Source organism: Musa acuminata, chromosome BXJ1-4, assembly GCF_036884655.1.
Source record: "Musa acuminata AAA Group cultivar baxijiao chromosome BXJ1-4, Cavendish_Baxijiao_AAA, whole genome shotgun sequence".
Taxonomy (NCBI): domain Eukaryota; kingdom Viridiplantae; phylum Streptophyta; class Magnoliopsida; order Zingiberales; family Musaceae; genus Musa; species Musa acuminata.
Genome location: NC_088330.1, coordinates 37,387,460 through 37,404,998, shown reverse-complemented (window position 1 = coordinate 37,404,998; position 17,539 = coordinate 37,387,460). Strand labels below are relative to the sequence as shown.

General features: G+C 42.8%; 2 protein-coding genes across 2 annotated transcripts; both read right to left on the bottom strand.

Annotated features, from left to right (window-relative positions):
* Positions 1-50: 50 nt before the first annotated feature.
* On the bottom strand, positions 51-5,915 carry LOC103983022 (probable polygalacturonase At1g80170). Its single transcript, XM_009400154.3, has 9 exons — positions 4,984-5,915; positions 4,122-4,250; positions 3,729-3,899; positions 3,623-3,643; positions 2,651-2,858; positions 2,076-2,157; positions 1,857-1,965; positions 1,620-1,736; positions 51-626 (listed from the first exon to the last, which is right to left on the bottom strand). Exons 1-9 carry the CDS (start codon positions 5,245-5,247, stop codon positions 333-335), a joined length of 1,395 nt encoding a protein of 464 aa, XP_009398429.2. The 5' UTR covers positions 5,248-5,915; the 3' UTR covers positions 51-332.
* Positions 5,916-6,507: 592 nt separating this feature from the next.
* LOC103983023 (E3 ubiquitin-protein ligase WAV3-like) lies at positions 6,508-10,305 on the bottom strand. The gene is made up of 2 exons (XM_009400155.3): positions 9,069-10,305; positions 6,508-8,733 (listed from the first exon to the last, which is right to left on the bottom strand). The coding sequence occupies exons 1-2, from the start codon at positions 9,456-9,458 to the stop codon at positions 6,604-6,606; spliced, it is 2,520 nt and encodes an 839-aa protein (XP_009398430.2). The 5' UTR covers positions 9,459-10,305; the 3' UTR covers positions 6,508-6,603.
* Positions 10,306-17,539: the final 7,234 nt, after the last annotated feature.

Below are 17,539 nucleotides of genomic sequence, written 5' to 3'. Positions count from 1 at the left end.
TGAACCATTACAAATAAAAAATCAAGCTTCATTCTTGTTGGTATCCATCCTGTCATCAACATTATACATAGATTTTTTTTTATTATCAACTTTCAATTTGAAAGCAAGAGAAATTGATTATTGTAAGATCATAAAGAATATTTTTTAGTGTTCTATAGGTACAAAGCTACATAGTATTATTCACTTTCAACAATTCACGTTTAGCCACCCAAGTAAATTATCCATCTTTGAAAAGTAGACATGAACACATCTTCAATAACCCCAGCAGCACTCGCATTATCTTCTGGCACTTTGCCATCACTTGTTTGTGATGGCTTCTTTAAGGAGAGGAATCATAGCTCTGTGTGGGTAGGATCATGAGTTTGCCTTTGGGCATCTTCCTGGATTCCGCCACAGCTGGAGGACTTGAGGCAATCCGCCGTAGGCTGCACAATTCCGTAGTGGAATCCCATGGCGCAATTGCAGAAGGTTTTAGCTGTGCCGTTTTCTGTCTCGAGGTTAATGTTGTTCAGGACAATGTTGCTGCATGGTACAGTGTCACTGCATGCAAATTTCATTGCGTGAGGAGTTCTTGAGGTGCCATTTATATTCCTGAAGATGACTTGGCTTATCTTCACTGCTGATGTCTGAAAAGAAAGAGGAAAAGAAAAACAGCTTGCTAGTGATATTAACAATTTCAAGAAGGTAGCAAATTTCTAGGACATTTTCAACAAAGTAATCATCTCTACTAGATATTCTTGTTGAATTTTTCACAAATCTTTGACTAAGAGAAACAAAATCTATTCCATGATAAGGATGTTACTACTTGAAACTCTTACTAATCGAATTGGTTTATCAACACTACAAAGGCAAGTTAGGGATTACCAAGACATCCAGGTTGTGATATCCTCATTATTTTCGATAAATCAGGACTCGGCACATAGAGTTCCAGTCAATGTCTGCTGGACATGTCATGTCAACTTTCAAAGATGACAAAGAATCCAGTGGACATGTTATATCAACATAATACTAAATTGCCATGACAGTGGAAAAACAGACACTATACAAAATAATCTTTTTAAAGGTTTTTTCTTCAAAATGAGTAGATGAATTATGAACTCCTTATGGGTTTTTGATGTTTGAAACGAACAAACACACACTACCTCGAACATAGAAGAAGTTTAGTTGAATGCACCCTTGGTGCAGATATGTCATACATGATACAAATGGTCCAATTTTCCTTGAGCCATGATACAACAACTCGAAAAACAAGTTGGGTCAGAATAAATTTCACCGAGTTGGATTGATCACCAAAATTGACCATATCACTAAACCAAAAGTTTTGTATGCCGTGTAGATACATCTATAACATAATTGGATGACTATTTGTAATGGAAAATTACAAATTTGAAACCAAGCATTCTAATCATGTTTACTAGCATTACTTGCAGCTAGATCTTAGTTGTTACAGATATAGTTCCAGATTATATGGCAAGGTACAACTGCTAGAAAATTTGAACTTCGGTTGGAGAACTGAAGCAGAAAGCACAGGAAGACAGGTATGTCATTAAACATCAATGTTTTTATCTTTATACCATTTTTATTATGTGAACAAAGGAATTAAGCTTAAGTGACCTTACTTGGTTCTTGCAAGTGGCTGGGGAATCACAGTAAAACTGGTCTATGATGATCGGGTTCTCAACATCATTCATCTTCACATTCTCAAAGCGCACTGACTTAACATATCCTGATCCACCCTGTTCAGCAATTTGAGACTTTAGGCAATCATCCATGTAGATAGTATGAGGCAAGACATTTCTTTTCTCCGTAGACCAAAGCCATATAAGATATCAAGCGTATGACTGCAGGATACTTACTTGCCAGGTTTTGATTCTTAAACCATTTTTAGTGCCAGAGATTGTTGCAGTGTCCAAGACAACACCTGTAACAATGCCTGTTGACTTGTCCTTTCCTAGGCTCCCTATACTAACCATCCAAATTACCACAGAGAGAAATCACATCATCACTCTTAATCAGCAGGTCAATCTTCATTCAAGGTTTTTTCAAGACAATTCGAACACAATACTAGGTGGTACCTGATTCCATGCCCTGGCCCACACATAATTTTCTTCATCTTGATATTTGAACTAGCATTCACAATTGAAACACAATCATCCCCTGTTTAATCAACAAAAATGACTTCTTTATTGTTAAAGTGTTTTCACTTATAGCCATGATCTGAGATATAATATCAAGAAATACATCAAAAAAGGCATATGCAATTGGGGAAAGAAAGACAAATTTTCATGTCCAAAATTAGATTTCCCATTTAGTTCAACAATGTTCATACAGTAGACATTGACAACTGGGGAGATTAAGCTTAAGTTGATGCTGTCATGCCTTATGTGTAAGGACACATAAGAGTGATACAAATTGTTCATTGTTTGTAAAATTCAAACAAGAATTTATTTCTTCAGTTAATCCTACACAATCATGCAGGTTAATCTCAAATTTTTCTACACTAAGATGCAAAGATTTTAAAAAGAATAAAGAGTAACTCCAACTAATATCCATTATTGTTGTACTTGCATAACACATGCATGCCTCCTGCTTTGAAATGACACAATCATCACAGACAAGCATTTAAAGAAGTATCAGATAGCAGATGTACCTGTTCCAATGTGGCAATTCTGGATGGCAACATCGGTTGACTCACCAATGTGAATGCCATCTGTGTTTGGGCTATCTTTTGGGGCCAATATGCGCACTCCAGATATTCGTACAACATCTGAACGATATATCACGAAATGCATCTGCTGAGCGAACTGGATAGTGAGGCCTTTCACTCTTATCTTGGTGCTTGAATCAATTGTAAGTGCCTGAAACATAAGTCAGTGTAACCAACAGGTTCTTGTGCTAATGTTATAAATTTGTATTGCTAAATTAGGAGGTTCTAGATAAATTTTTTTATTTGGTAACATTCAGAAATTAATTTTCCAATTAGAATCTGCAAGTTTAAGACTTTTGTTGGTACAAGCACCTGATTAAGAATAGGATTTTATTCTTTGAATTTATTGTTTAGAAGGAAGTCTTGAAATTAACATTACACTCGACTATATACAATATCCATCCTAAACACTGACAAGATCATCATGCATCTGATTTATATCCACATGTCTACTAATCTTCATATATTCAGATATGTGATATATACATATAGATAGTTTTTCATTCAATCCATCTTAAATTTTTCTTCCCCTTATTTTTCGACATATATTGGATCATAACATGACACAGAAAATTGATACGCCCAACATTTTTTCTCACCTATTCTAGAAAAACGAAATCATGAATTAGCCATGCCCAGCTGTTTATTTTTGGAATCCTCCTTATTCTTGGTTGCCTCAGTAAAACAATGATATATCCCCAGAAGGGATCTAACTTAAAGATAGCAGTGCATTATGTACCAGATTAAGTTATAAATTAAAAGATCAAAATATCTGACAAGTCTCTACTCAAAAACTCTCAATCCATGAGACCTTGGACCATAAGAAAGGCTAAAATGACAGAAAATGTTCCACATGTCCACCTAACATCCAATCCAGATGATAGCACTAGAAAAAGCAGTGCATAAGAATCTTACCGTTGGTGCCTCTTTGCATGGCTGCATATAAGTGAAAAAAAAAAGTGAGATTGGAGCATAAAGCATAGCTAACAAAAGGCAAAAAAAGATGTGAGTTATTTCTTACATTGGTTCTATCGATCTTGCAGGAAGCAGCCCACCATTTGCTACCGGAACCATCAATTACCCCACCACCCTGGAACCTGACCCCGTTTAGGTTTGAGAAAGATAGCCACGTACTTGGGTACTTGGGATCCCAATCCTTTGGGTCATCCGGTGCTACTATTGTCCCTTTCACCTGACCAATTCCAAAATGGAAGGGTATCCTTGTAATTCATGAATGTTTTAAGGCAATTGAGCTTCATAGCTGTATTTATACATTTGTACTATAATTGTAAGGAAAGAAGCAGCATACACAGGTGCTTTTGAGGATTCCTACAATTTCTAGACCTTGTTAATTCATACTTGTTATAGCACTGTATAATGCATTACATAAGGTGCCAAGAAACAGAAATAGTACCTGGACAATTAGGTGCCGTTGACAGGGCCCTCTGAAGTTAGTGGCATTAACCTTATAACGATGCCGCTCAGGCACTAGAAGAACTGCATTCTTCAAAGAGCATGCCTTATACCAAGCATTTCGGAACGCCTACAAGACATTTTGGATGTAAATAAGAAATTAGCTACAAGGTATCAGAACTAACATAAGCACCAAATAAATGTGATACTGGAGCCATATGGGGGCCCTCCTAGTTGGTTTTCCGAAGGATGGAGCTAAGCTTTCTATCAAGGGGGATCACCATTGTCACTACCAATTTTTAACATAATGAAAACCATAATCACATAGAGATGCAAACTGGGTGGACCAAATCTATCAGACTTTGGCTGATCTGTGACATATCATATCAGAGGTATATCTACAAGAATCTAGTATTTTGCATTACAGATCAATCTCCAAACTAGTGTATGTACTACAAATATCTAGAAAATTCAAGGGATTTTCACAGTTTTCCATCACAGTGTTCACCTGGATCATGTATCAGAAATAATTGTGCCAAATTTATGTGAAAAAAGAGGATAAACAATTTAAAGAATCAATTTAGATAGTAAAAGATCCCGAATTGGTGAGAGCTTCTAATAAGGAGGATAAATATCATATTACATTAATGACAAAAAAAGGATGCGCAAAAGTGATGTAAACTAAGAAATATTGCTAGATATGAGTAAGCTTGGCAGTTGGCATAGGCTCAATTCTATCCCTAACATATTATAAGTCCAAGATTTCCATATGTAATCATCAGATTGGACTTTCAAGTGAAAGATATTGATGAAAGAAGGAAATCTAAAATAAAAATGTGGAGAACTGGCAGCTGTAGCTGTACCATGGTGTCGTCTGCTGCACCATCGCCAACTGCACCAAAGCTATGGACATTCACAGGGACGCGCGCCACCTCTCCCCTTTCCAGCATCAGAATCGAATCTGCTTCGTCGCTGAGCCCTCCGGCTCTTTCTTGCTCTTGTTCTCCATCTCCATTAAACCAGAAGTGAATCTTGTCAGTCGTGAATCTCTGGTCATCACTGGAACTGACACTTATTATCAAGATGAGCAGCACCAAAATCGAGAAGAAGCCCAATGTTCTCCCCATTCACCTCAGCAAGAAATTTGATCTGCGAATCAAGCTACAAGCTATGTGTTAAACCATGGGAGCTTAGCGATCCAATATAAACCAAGAGAGGAGGCAGGAGGTTGCTTTGCAGGAAAAATCCATCGAGAGGGGTTCCTGTGTGTTCCCAAGAGCAAGAACCTGGCTTGGCTTCCAAGAGTAGAAGAGAAGGTGGCGGCAATGGTGGTGGTCTCTTTCTGACTTGAAGTATAAGAGAATTGGCTACCGACATTCCAGGCCTTACAGGTTTGTGCTTTACGCCTCCTCCTCCTCTTCCAACATAAGGGAGGTAGTGTGATCTGCTCTGCTGCCCATGGCGGGATTGCACTTGGAGAGGGCGGACAGGAGTCCACTCCCATGGGCCACACGTAGGATCGTAGGCCTAGCCGCCATGGCTGGCGAGTCCTTTACTCCAACCACCAATGCCGCATGGCCAAAAGAGAAGACGAACCAGAGGTCGTCTAGTCGCAGCCATCGGCAGAAGAGGACATCATCGAGGCGGCAGTAACTCCTCCTCCTCCTCTCATCTGCTCCGCCATCGAGGTGGTCGTAGCAGACCGGCGCAAAAGAGCGAAGCAGAGGGATGGGAGGATTCGGCATCGAAGCAGAGGCGGCAACAGCGGATGAGGGATTTGTCGTGTGAGAGGGGATGAGGGAAGCGACGGCGGACTTGAAGTCGAAATAGGACTTCTTTACGTATATATTCCTGCCTATATGACAAATACCACATCATGTCCCTCCCGTCCACATAGAGTAAAAGGTTTAATTCGTCATTTGATCACTTTCAATCCATAGATTATAACCCATTCATGTTTTCTCAAATTATATATATATATATATATATATATATATATATATATATATATATATATATATATATATATATATATATATATATATATATATACATGCGTAATAAAACCATATTTAGCACTTACACATTTAATACTTTGATAAAACAAATTAATAAGCCACTCTCTTGTGAGTTTGTTTTTATTACTGGTTATGTAGTATTTGAGCTTATGATTGTTCTCAAACCTATCTGCTGCTTCCATATGTATATATACTATACATATGTATATTATAAAGTTGATTTTATAAAGCAAATTGGTGGTTGAGATTAAAAGTTAAGGTGGGATGAATGGCTTTGATAGGATCCTTAATATTGCACAAATTGGACAAAATCGCAAGCTATAATTTTTGGATGATTAAATGTCGCCTAACTCAATTGCTGGATGTATGTATGTATGATGAGAATGTTCATTGTTTTGAGAATAATAATGTCTACAATAAAAGAAAGGAGAATGGATTATTTATAGGGTTTGGGTCGGTCTTCACTTAGAACCGGGCGTTCTCGAACCCATGTAGATCGCCGCCCCGGTTCAGGCTTTTCCGCGTGCTGGCCACCTTGGCCAGCTGCTCGGCGGCGCGCCAAGCCGAAGTGGGCGTCAGAGGCTCCCCTCGCACCTCCGCCGGAGCTTCCCGCCGCCGGCGCCTCATCCCGGATGGCGAGAGGACCTCTTCCTGCAGCTGATCATGATGAAGCCGGTGTTGCGCCTGGTACCGCCGCCGCTGGAGGGCGGCGAGCTCCGCGTCAAGGTTCTGGACGAGGTGGTGGTCCTGGCGGCCATCGGAAGCGGACTGCAGAATCAACGCGCGAGCGGAGGAGAGGAGGTGTCGGGCCGTGGCGTAATCCGAGAGGTCGGCGAGGCGCCGCGACTCCGCCACCGCGCGGGTCGAGACGAAGATGTTCCGGAGGCGCAGGGAAGTGGTCGGGCTGGCGGAGGACGAGGCAGAACGGCCGAGCTCGGAGTGGTGCTGGAGGAGGGGCGGCAAGAGAAGGATCTGCTCCGCGCTGAACGCGAGATCTTGGGTGGCTGGATCCTTGTAGTTGCACTTCACTGACAAGCGGTGGTGCCCGCCCTGTCCGCCAGGCGGCGCCACCGGCAACCTCAGCTCCACAAGCAGCTCCCTCTCCTCCTCTGCATAGAGGTCCCCCAACCGGATGACAGAAGTCCCTCCTCGGAGGGCCACGTCGCAGCCACCGCCGCCGCCTCCACACGGGTGCACGGCAGAAAATTCGCCGGACGGGAAGACAAGTTGGAGGCGGACGTCCTGCATGACCACGGACACGAGGCCGCCCACGCACTTGATGAACGCGTCTTCTGATGGCACCTGACCCTGTTTCTGTGGCGGTCGTTCTGCTCCACCGTCTCCAAATCCAGCATCTTGGATGGGGATCTCCAGATGCGCGAAGCGAGTGGCGGCGGTCGTCGTTGCTAGAGGATGAAGCCCGATATGGCCACCGCCGGTACCACGCGGCGAGCGAAGGGGTTTGTAATCATGATGGTTGCTCCCCTTCTTCTCTTGTTCCGGTTGCTGCTGCCTGGAGTCGGATAGGAGCATGATGGTGGCCACCGGGTTGCGCTCCCTGCGGTCTTCGAGGACTTTGGTGGCCTTCCGGAGGGCGTCGCTGACGCTGGCGCCTCTCGCGGCGGCGCCACCGCCCACCACGACGAGCCTTTCCACCACCTGGCGGGCGGCCCGCTGGCCTTGCCTCGACATCCGTCGTAGAGGGAGGAGCCTCTTAGCACCTGCGGCTGCCGAGAAGGCCACTATGGAGAGCCGGTCCCCGGGGCCCAAAGAGAAAACCACCAGCCGCATTGCGCGCTTCAGCATCCGGAGTTTCTCCCCTGTCATGCCTTGGCTCACGTTCAGCACTGTCACCAGATCAATCGGGGCGCGGAGAGGGGCGAAGGATCCTATCGGTGGCGCTTTTACCTTAAGAACCACCACGTAGCTTCGGTGCCTCCGCCCTTCCGAGAGCAGGGCCGCCTGCGGCATCACGCTCACAAGGCCGCCACCAGCCCTGGACCTCGATGTCGGCCGACGACGGACTCCTCCGTCAGTGCGGCTGGCAGATCGGGCGCGCGGGGTCGCTAGGAGCCCATAAAACTCGTCGTCTCGTTCCACGTCCTCCGTCTCCTCGTCCTCGCCGTCTTCCTCATCCTTGTCCTCGTTGGCTGCTTCTGGTATAGGATTGAATCGCATCACCCCTCCCTGGTTGGGCTTCGACACAATCAGCAGCGGCTCGTCGTCGTCATAGACCTTAGCAGCAACAACAACGGCGGCGGCGGCGGCGGCGGCAGCCAATCTGTTCTCCCCCAGCTGCCGTTCCCCGCCTTTGCTGGTGTTCCGGCTGCCGCCGTTGGTAGTTCTCCTATTCGGGTTCCAGTTCTCCGTCTCTCCCGCCGCCCCTGGCTCTGGTGCATCGTCTTCTCGGCGGCGGAGCGCGGAGAGAAAGGGCGCGTGGCGCCAGGAGGCGGAGCAGACGGGGCAGGCGAGGCTGGCGTGGCTCCTGACGTGGGCGGCAATACAGGAAAAGTGGAAGGCGTGGGAACACTCCGCCGTGAAGACTGGCGTCTCCTGGCTCGCCTTCAGGCTCAGCGAACATATCCTGCACCGGCTCTGCAGTTCCACCACCACCAGAATGAGAACAAACAGTAGCCTTCGACGACGACGACGACGACAACAATAAGAGTACTTCACATGCTTCGATCTTAACAAAAGGCTGAGAAAAAAAAGACAAAAAAAGCAGCTGAAATGATTGGAAAAGATGGGGAGGGAGTTCGGTCCATTCCTCCATCATTCTGCAATCAAAGCGCCGCACCACGGCCAAAAGCTACGACTCTCTCACGAGATCCAGCCATCGAGAGGAGGAAACATTGACCAAATTAAAACGAAAGAGATGAAAAGAAACGAAATAGCGGGAATCAAAGGTAAAGGTGCAAGCTTTTCCATACCCGGGAGAGGTGCTTGAAGAGGGCGAATCTGGAGGCTGTTCTCGGAGACGAAGGCGCGGAGAAGGCCTGCCGATGAAACAGAGCGGGGCTCCGACTCCTCGGAGTGGTGGCGGTGGGGACGGAAGATGTGGCCGCGTCGCATTGCACCGTCTTGTTGTCTGGAGTCTTCGACTTGGTGCGGCACCGGAGGCCCGGGGCCGCCTCCGCCAGCGCCAGCCTCGGCGTCGAGGGGTTGCTGCCGCCGCCGCCGGAGAAGAAGCTCAGCTTTGCGCAGCTCCTGGGGCTGCGCTGATGCTTCTCCGCCGCTTCCACCCTCGTCCTCGTCGCAGCAGCATCCGTATCTCGACGGACCGACGTGCAGAAGGCTCTCTTCCACCCTCCTGTTCCCATCGCTTCCTTCCTCCGCTCACAGCTTCCTTGCTTCCTCTCTCCGAAGCCTATTTATCACTCACAAGCACCTCATCATCACCGTCGTCATCGACTGCCGTTCTCCATGAGAAAGAAACAGCAGCAGTAGAAGCAACGGGAGATCAAATAAAACAAAGTTCCCGGTATCAACACCAACGATCTCAATCACCACACCGCCACCCGTCTCACCCTCCGGAGCCAAACCACTCCAATCTCTTTCCTTTCCTCGACTGACAAGACCTGGAGATGGTAGCTGAGGGACCTACGAAGATTTGCACTTAAGGAAGGCACTGTCGTTGCAGAGTAAAAAAGGCAGTAGGCGTTTCTGGATCCCGGAAAGCTACTTGTATCTGCTGCGTCAAACACAGCTCCCCAAAAGAACGATAAGAAAAGCGCTCGGCATCACTGCGGACGGTAACAATTGCTCCTGCATCGAGACGAGTTTGGATCTCAAAGTCAACAGTGCATCTATCTATCAGACGCCACCTCGCCCCCCGCAAACTTTCCCTCTCCAATCTGTCCTTAAGCAACCCTTCTTCTTTGTAGATCAACTCCAATTCCCCCACATATAATTGGGTCGTAAAGACATGGACGAACATCCTTCTCCTACATCGATTTCACTATAAACGGAGGTGAATAACGGGGCGAAGGTTGACGGACGCTCGTCGATGGCCCCCGTTGCCCGCCCATGTTCCAATAGCAAAGGCGAGTCCCTTCGATCCTTCGACGGCTCCTGCTAGCATTAGCATTGATGGTGAGATGGTGAGAACAAACACCCCCTGCTTCTCGTCCATTTGATCCGCAAGGAAAGCCTTCTCCCATGACTATTTCCCCCTGGCACAGGTAATATCTAACTCTCTACTCTTTTGGAATTCTTTCGAATCACTTATCTCGTCGTTTAATTCTTGATAAAATAAAAGATGTACCGATTGATTTTGTAAAATTTGATCATGATTCACTAATATCTCATTGTGCTGGGTGGCAATTCAGTTTAGTTGATAGTTTTTTAATCGATAAGATATTAGTCAATATTGATTAAGAAATAGGAGAATCAATGGTCGGGTCATTCTTACTTTGAAAGATACATTTTGAAGCTCATTAGCTTTAACAGGATAAAATCATACAGGTATGCCTATTACTCAAAGCGAATAAATTTTCACGAGCTTACGGACAGTACCAATTGATAGCATCCTCTATTCTAATCTGTATAAATAGGAGAGAGACATGTTAATGCATTCAAGCTAAAATTTTTCTTCTTCACTAAAGCTTCATCAATACAATCTTCTTCTTTTTATTTCATTTCTATCATGGTATCAGAGCTCTCATGCTCTCGTCGTAAAGGTCACTTCTAACATCTCCACCCATCTCCCTATCGGATTCCATCGAATCTCGGCTCCTTCTCCTATTGCCTCGTGGACCGTGACTCCATCTCAAAGTAGTGCAGTGTTTTCCATGGACGTCCTCCAGGATCGTTGCGTTGGTCTCCTTCGAAGCTGAACAAGGGCCATCACATCGCGCTTTCTTCTCCTCCCTGCGCCGGCGGCATTCTTTATTGTCGCCCTTCCTCTGCCTCTTCCTGCAAAGGCAGAGTCGACGCGACCTCACAACTGCTCCCCGACCAACGATCTCTCCTCCTCATTTTCGCATCTCGCTCGAGTGAGAAGTGTCTTTGTCGCAGCAGTTGCAACAGTAGTGATACTAAAGTTTCTTTTTTTTCAATAAAACTTCGTCAATACAATCTTCTTCTTTCTATTTCATTTCTATCACTAACGACGAATCGATCAAATAAATTTATCATATTAGCGCTAAAAGAAGGGCCTTGAGCTCTTAGCTCTTATATGGGAAAGAAGGCTGATATAAATATTTAGTAAGGACTCATAAGTCTATAAGATCATTTTTATTCTTAAATAATTTTTTTAGAGTTCATAAACTTTCAAACAATAAAACTATACGGATACATGCATAAAACTTTACAACTTAATATAATTGATCTTTTGTACTTGGAAAAATAAAATAAAATAAAGAAAAAGGAAGAAACAAAGGCAACCGTTCTTTTCTGTCTCCTCTCCGCTCGCCGTCCAACCGCTCCATTCCTCTTCATAGCTTTGCTACTTTAATGGACTTCTTCGTCCTTTCCGTGCGACGACGCCCTGTCCAGGTCTCTTTTGGGAGCAGAACCAAAAATAAGGTCTTCTCAGTCTGACGCACTCCCCCACCATTAACACCGCCCGCACTCGTCCAATGGAAGGACTCGAGCAGGTCTGCCGCTGCTAATTTGCAGCACAGCAGCATTTAATCACCGTCGGGGAGAGAGAGCGAGAGAGGGGGCTTCCACGGTCAAAATTTCGAGGGTCAACGTAAAAATCGAAAGGAGACGCGCGGAAAAACCTATTGCCAACCGAGCTGCGTCATTCGTCCCATATGTGGGCCCGCGTGCGGGACCCGGGGCACGGTGGCCTAAGCCTCGCTCGTGACGCGCTCGGGTCCCACACGCTACCGCGGAGCGGTCACTTCCGTCGGCATGCCGAGACGAAAAGATACTCCCACTTACGAATCGGTGGCGGTGTGCGGAACCCGAATCTCCAAGGACAGGTGGAAGTCGACGTGGGATGCCGCAGTTGATGTGCCCAAACGTTCCTCTCTCTCTCTCTCTCGTCGCCATTGCGCCACTGTGGACACGCGGCGGCCTTTGGAGGCGCGCCACCCGGCTGCCACGTTCCCCTGAACTATCGTCATTATTATTAGTATTAGTATTGCTATTATCGCCTAAAGCATCACTTGATGCAGTCATCGGAATATGCCTTCATCAGACTGCTGGTTTGACATCCCTCGCTCTCTAAATCACATCGGAAAGCGTGCAGTATGGGTCGATTAATACGTGGCTCGATGATGATGACGATGATGTGATCTGTAACGTAACAGTAACGATGACGTGCGTTTGGCTGAAATGGCAGTGCAAGTCGTCTTCACGGAAAACAAAACATATATGAATCACATTCTCACCACACAAGTGTTTACGTATCCTCAGGTCGGAAGATGACGTGTCAATATCTCTCCTGTCTTACACCACAGTTGTCTTGTCATAAACAGTGATTTTTTTTTTCCAAAAAATATAACAAAATATTATGATAGGGAACAGCTCATATAATATGATTGATTTGTGATAGAAAAATATCCAGTAAATTAAGGTTGGACATGTGGTAATCTAGTCAGGGATCCGATCAATGATTGAATCATATAGATATCGATTTACGATTTTTATTTATAACTTAGAATTTTTTATTAAATTATTTATAAAAAATATCAAATTATGATAATTAAGGTTAGTTATTATTTTATTTAAATTTTTTTACTTTTATTTCATTATTAATTTGAGTGTCGAAAAAATTATATCGAAAAATCAGTCGGATGTTCGAGATCCAACGATCATTTACGATTATTTTTCATACATATGGGAAACATGAAAACAATATAAAAAATAACTCCAAATAGTTGTGAATTATGACAATTTCGAAGTGAGCATCAATTGGACACTTTCTTTTCCACATTGAAATTGATGGGAAAAGGAAATAAAGAAACGAGGAACATGACAGAAATTAATTATATGGGCAAGTCTTGTCTCCGACAACAACCGGTCGTCGGAAATCCACGTAATAGCAAAGTCGGTTTGCAATCCAATTGCAGTGATTGATTGCACTCCGAAGACAACAAAGAGAGCGACACGATAAAAGACAGATATGGCTGGGAATTATATGGAAGAGTTAGAGATCGTCATCATATGAGCAAATTTTCGAAACTAAGAAAAGGCATAGACATATTTCTTCTTCTTCTTCTTCTTCTTCTTTCTTTTTGTGAGAGAGAGTTCATTCAATCACGAGAACTCAGTCCAGGGAAGAACGACTGGTACGTCTCATCTCGGTTCATGAACACCGTACGTAGGTCGTCACATGCGAGTGGCGCCGACAGAATCTCTACTGTGAGTCAAACTCATCAAGCTTTAATTACCGGCAGGCAGCACGCACTTGAGCGAACATGGTCTCATCGAACACTTGGGCGACGCACATGAGCAATCAACCTGCAGACATCTCCCACATGGCGTTGCAGATCCTTCTTGAAGAAACTAATATATACATGTATATGTGTGTGTGTGTGTGAGAGAGAGAGAGAGAGAGAGCGTCTTGTCTTCAACCACAAGCTTTGCCGGATCCAGTTTGACCACCAGAAGCATGGTTTTGATGCACGAGTCTACCATGTGGAAACCCACCTCCTTAGCAGCATTTCGTCGGACGGGTGATACATCGTGGTTCATCCTTTTACTGAGAAAGTAGGGATACAGGTCTCGTAGTTTGCTTCGTGGGGAAGGGAAGCCATGCCATGCGAGACTCTACTGGTTTCTTCTTCCTTCATCTTCTTCAAATCGATCTAGGGTTTCCTGATCCCATTACCTTTAGTATTGCTACATGGATGAAGATACGTAGACACAGAAGCAGCAGCACATTCCTCCATCGGAGCAGTCGTGTGAAGTTGAATGCAGGAATCGTACCATTATTATACGTTGCGGTATCACATGGATGAGGTGAATGATTTGCTCGAGGGAAGCCATGGAGGAAGACAAGCAGACAGGGAGATCAGTGGCGATGCGTTTGTGGATTATATTAAGTGACATGCAAGCCATGAGCTGCTGCTGCTACTTCTGACTGCTACCTATCTTTAACCACCATCCCAATCATATGCGAACAATTTATTTAACGACACCAATGATGAGAGAGAACGATGGAGTGAGTGACAGTTATTAGTTTAACTATAATATCTACTACAATATCCTTGCGATTGTCACGGACTTAACTGGTTTGACCTAAGTCGTGTGGTACCTTTGCGTGTTCGTCTGCAAAGATCAGTCTCCCATGATCCTTTAGGACCTACAAAAGAGAAAACATGTTAGAGAAATGTCTAACTCAGGATTCACAAGCAAACATTTCCGAAAACACTTCATAGACAATGCAAATTACAAACATACTGTACAAACTCTGTACAGTTGTACAACAAAGGGTCAAAATGGTTGACTACAAACCAAAAATCTTTCATAAATGTCTACATGACACAACCTTTATTTACAAGCCTAAAGCAACCATCAAACCTCACTAGAATAGGACTATTAAGTCTTCGACTGTCCCTCTACCTGTTATGCAAAGCATGAACATACTAAATGTCACGGACATGTTCACAAAGGATCAGCCTCTTCGTAGTTTCGACTTGTATAGAAAGAATATCGATTGGTGACGAGCAAACATCATACAAACTTTCCACACGACAAAGTGTCTAGGGTTTGTTCGTCGCATGCTTTGTAGTCTTATGTCGTATGGGCACTTGTGTATGAAATTTTTTCTACTGTTGATGCTTATATCTCTCTCAAACCTATTGAGAAGACTAAATTGCATTCAACACTGATCAAGTCTCTGCAAAATTGATCCTTACTCATTTGGGAGCAAAATAAATCGATTAGATAATTGGGCCAATTGGGCTTTGAGACATGCCATAAATCGATAGCCTGCACTTAATGCAAAACAAGTTATTTATCCCTCTAAAAAGCCCTCTAAAATCGGACAACTCATATATGTCGTTTGTGATTAATCTCTGTCATCTTACTATCATCCGACTATTAATTGAAATTCTATATAGTATTCAATTTAAATCCTCTCTCTCTCTCTCTGTCTTTTATTGTTTTGATAGAGTTGGGTAAACATCGTTGACTACAATTTTGTTGTTATCTTTCGTATGCTAAAATAAAAATAATATATTGGATATTATTTACGAGGGACCATTTTCGACAATGTGCTCAGCAACATACTAAGCGACATAATAGCCAATTGACATGAGGATCACTTTGCCTCTTACAGTAATCAACTTGCATTCTTCTTCCTCTTTTGATGGATGAGATGATTCAAAGCCTAACTCTGTGACCCCATATGCAACACGTAAATGTTGACTTGAGGGCACAAGCAAATCACAAACCATCTTCACTAACAGCTGAACATGTGGAACCTTTAATGATCGATTATAACACTTTGATACACCATCAAAGATGACCTTATATTTATCATCTACAATCGTAGATAGCATCAACGTGTAGCCTTTTATGTGCTTAGAACATGTCAAAGTCATCTACGATTGTTGGATCAAATAATTGCTATCGCTTAGCTCAAAAGTAATCCAATATATGACATAAAAATAAAAATAACATATCGATAAATGAAACTCGAAAGTGAGCCATACTACCATTAATACAATGATGACTAGGTCATGTCTAGCTCAATAATTACTTGGATGCATGATTAGTCGAACTTAATATATGTTCAACAATTATTTTATATGACTTTTTCTCGTTAACTCACCATATATCCTCTTATGAGTTTCAAAAATTCACTATGAAAATACTCATGTATGCTACTATATACATAACTCATTTTTTCTTACGTTTGACTCTTTTATCGTTTGAATAAGTTTCTTTGGATATTCACTTAAGTATCGGAGGAACTTTTATTGAGTACGTCATCATCGATGTAGTTATTGAGAATATATATTTAAAACTCCTTCCAAATTCGATACTCCACTTATGACATTTTAACAAATGGACAAATGGACTTAGGTGGGCTCGACATATGAGATGATCAGAATCCAATCTAATAAAATAAAATAATAAATATATAATCTATCCAACGACTTGGATGCAAGCATTCTTCTCTAAAGGGGACATCTTTAAAGGTCAATTTCCTATCTTACTTTCTCATTTCATGCAGGAGGATCCTAAGGCTGCTAAGTAGCACCCCTACCTTGTTTCATTGGATCGTTGTCTTTAATGATAATAACGATCACTCATATTTCATATTGTTCTTATGCCAAAAAGGGACTTTTTGCTCCTTAACGAAGCTAAACTATAAAAAAAATGATATGAAAGGGATGAATCTTAAGGAATCCAATGAGTTAGTTGATAATTCTTTTTGGCTGTGATTTCACTCGATATAGTATTGATAATATTCATTAAGAAAAAGGTCTTCGATCATCGATCCAATCACATTAGCGTTTGTCAAATAAAAAACTATTTAGATAATATATCTACTTTACGAAATATTCTTCCTAGTAACTATTAAAGTCTGATCCTCCCAGGGATGTCAACAAGATATAGAGTGCTTCCTTCGTTTCCGTCTCCATGTCATCTCTTATTCTTACCTTATTCCTCGTATATACAAACCAAAAGAGGGAAACTTGTGAGTTCTCCATACTCTCCTAATCAATCTATTCAATTTTAGAAAAAAAAATACTATCAAAATTTATAAATAATAACAATGGTTAAATATTGAATCCATTCCCCGATATATAGTTTGTGAGGGAGGAGGGTATTACTGAATATTGATATTATGTAATTTAGTTCAATTGAATTAAATAACTTGTAATTATCTTATAATCAACTCTAATTTTGATTAGGTTGGCTAGGCGTTCAGGTCTAATGTCTTAACTCATATATTAATAGGATAGGTACAGGGACGAGGTGGAGAGCGCTCTATCCGTCCCCATCCCATATTCATACAAGCTTCATCTTCTATCATATATCCATTTATTTTCCTTATTCCCACCCCATCATATGCATATCCTGATACTTGTACGCACAATTGACATCTCTATATCCTTCTTATCATTAGGAACCCACCTTACGCATTAGAAAGATCAACTTTGCTCAACATTAATTTTAATATAGGTTGGTATCACATCGAACACCACAAAACACTTTAAATGAATTTGTAGGTTCCTAACACAATCAGACCGAAACCAAATCCAACTGATTAAGTATTCTAAGTCAATCATCAACATATTTCCCTATCAAGCCTGTTATGTGGTAAGTCTACGTTGGCCTAACATGTCACTTCCACATTTCAACATCTATATATTACAAGCAAAGAAAATACGAGTCCAATTCACACTCGAGTCCGACAAATGCCTAAAATTTGATCCTAATTCTCTCTTAGACTCGAATTCCAGTCAACAATAAGACCCCAATTCTGCTCCAA

Excerpts from the sequence above, each read along its gene's own strand:
- LOC103983022 (XM_009400154.3), bottom strand. The coding sequence starts at position 5,247 with ATGGGGAGAACATTGGGCTTCTTCTCGATTTTGGTGCTGCTCATCTTG. Across the intron at positions 4,251-4,983 it reads GTGCAGCAGACGACACCATG|GCGTTCCGAAATGCTTGGTA; the intron begins GTACAGCTACAG and ends AATGTCTTGTAG. Across the intron at positions 2,859-3,622 it reads CATGCAAAGAGGCACCAACG|GCACTTACAATTGATTCAAG; the intron begins GTAAGATTCTTA and ends CTTATGTTTCAG.
- LOC103983023 (XM_009400155.3), bottom strand. The coding sequence starts at position 9,458 with ATGGGAACAGGAGGGTGGAAGAGAGCCTTCTGCACGTCGGTCCGTCGA. Across the intron at positions 8,734-9,068 it reads TCTTCAAGCACCTCTCCCGG|AGCCGGTGCAGGATATGTTC; the intron begins GTATGGAAAAGC and ends GTGGAACTGCAG.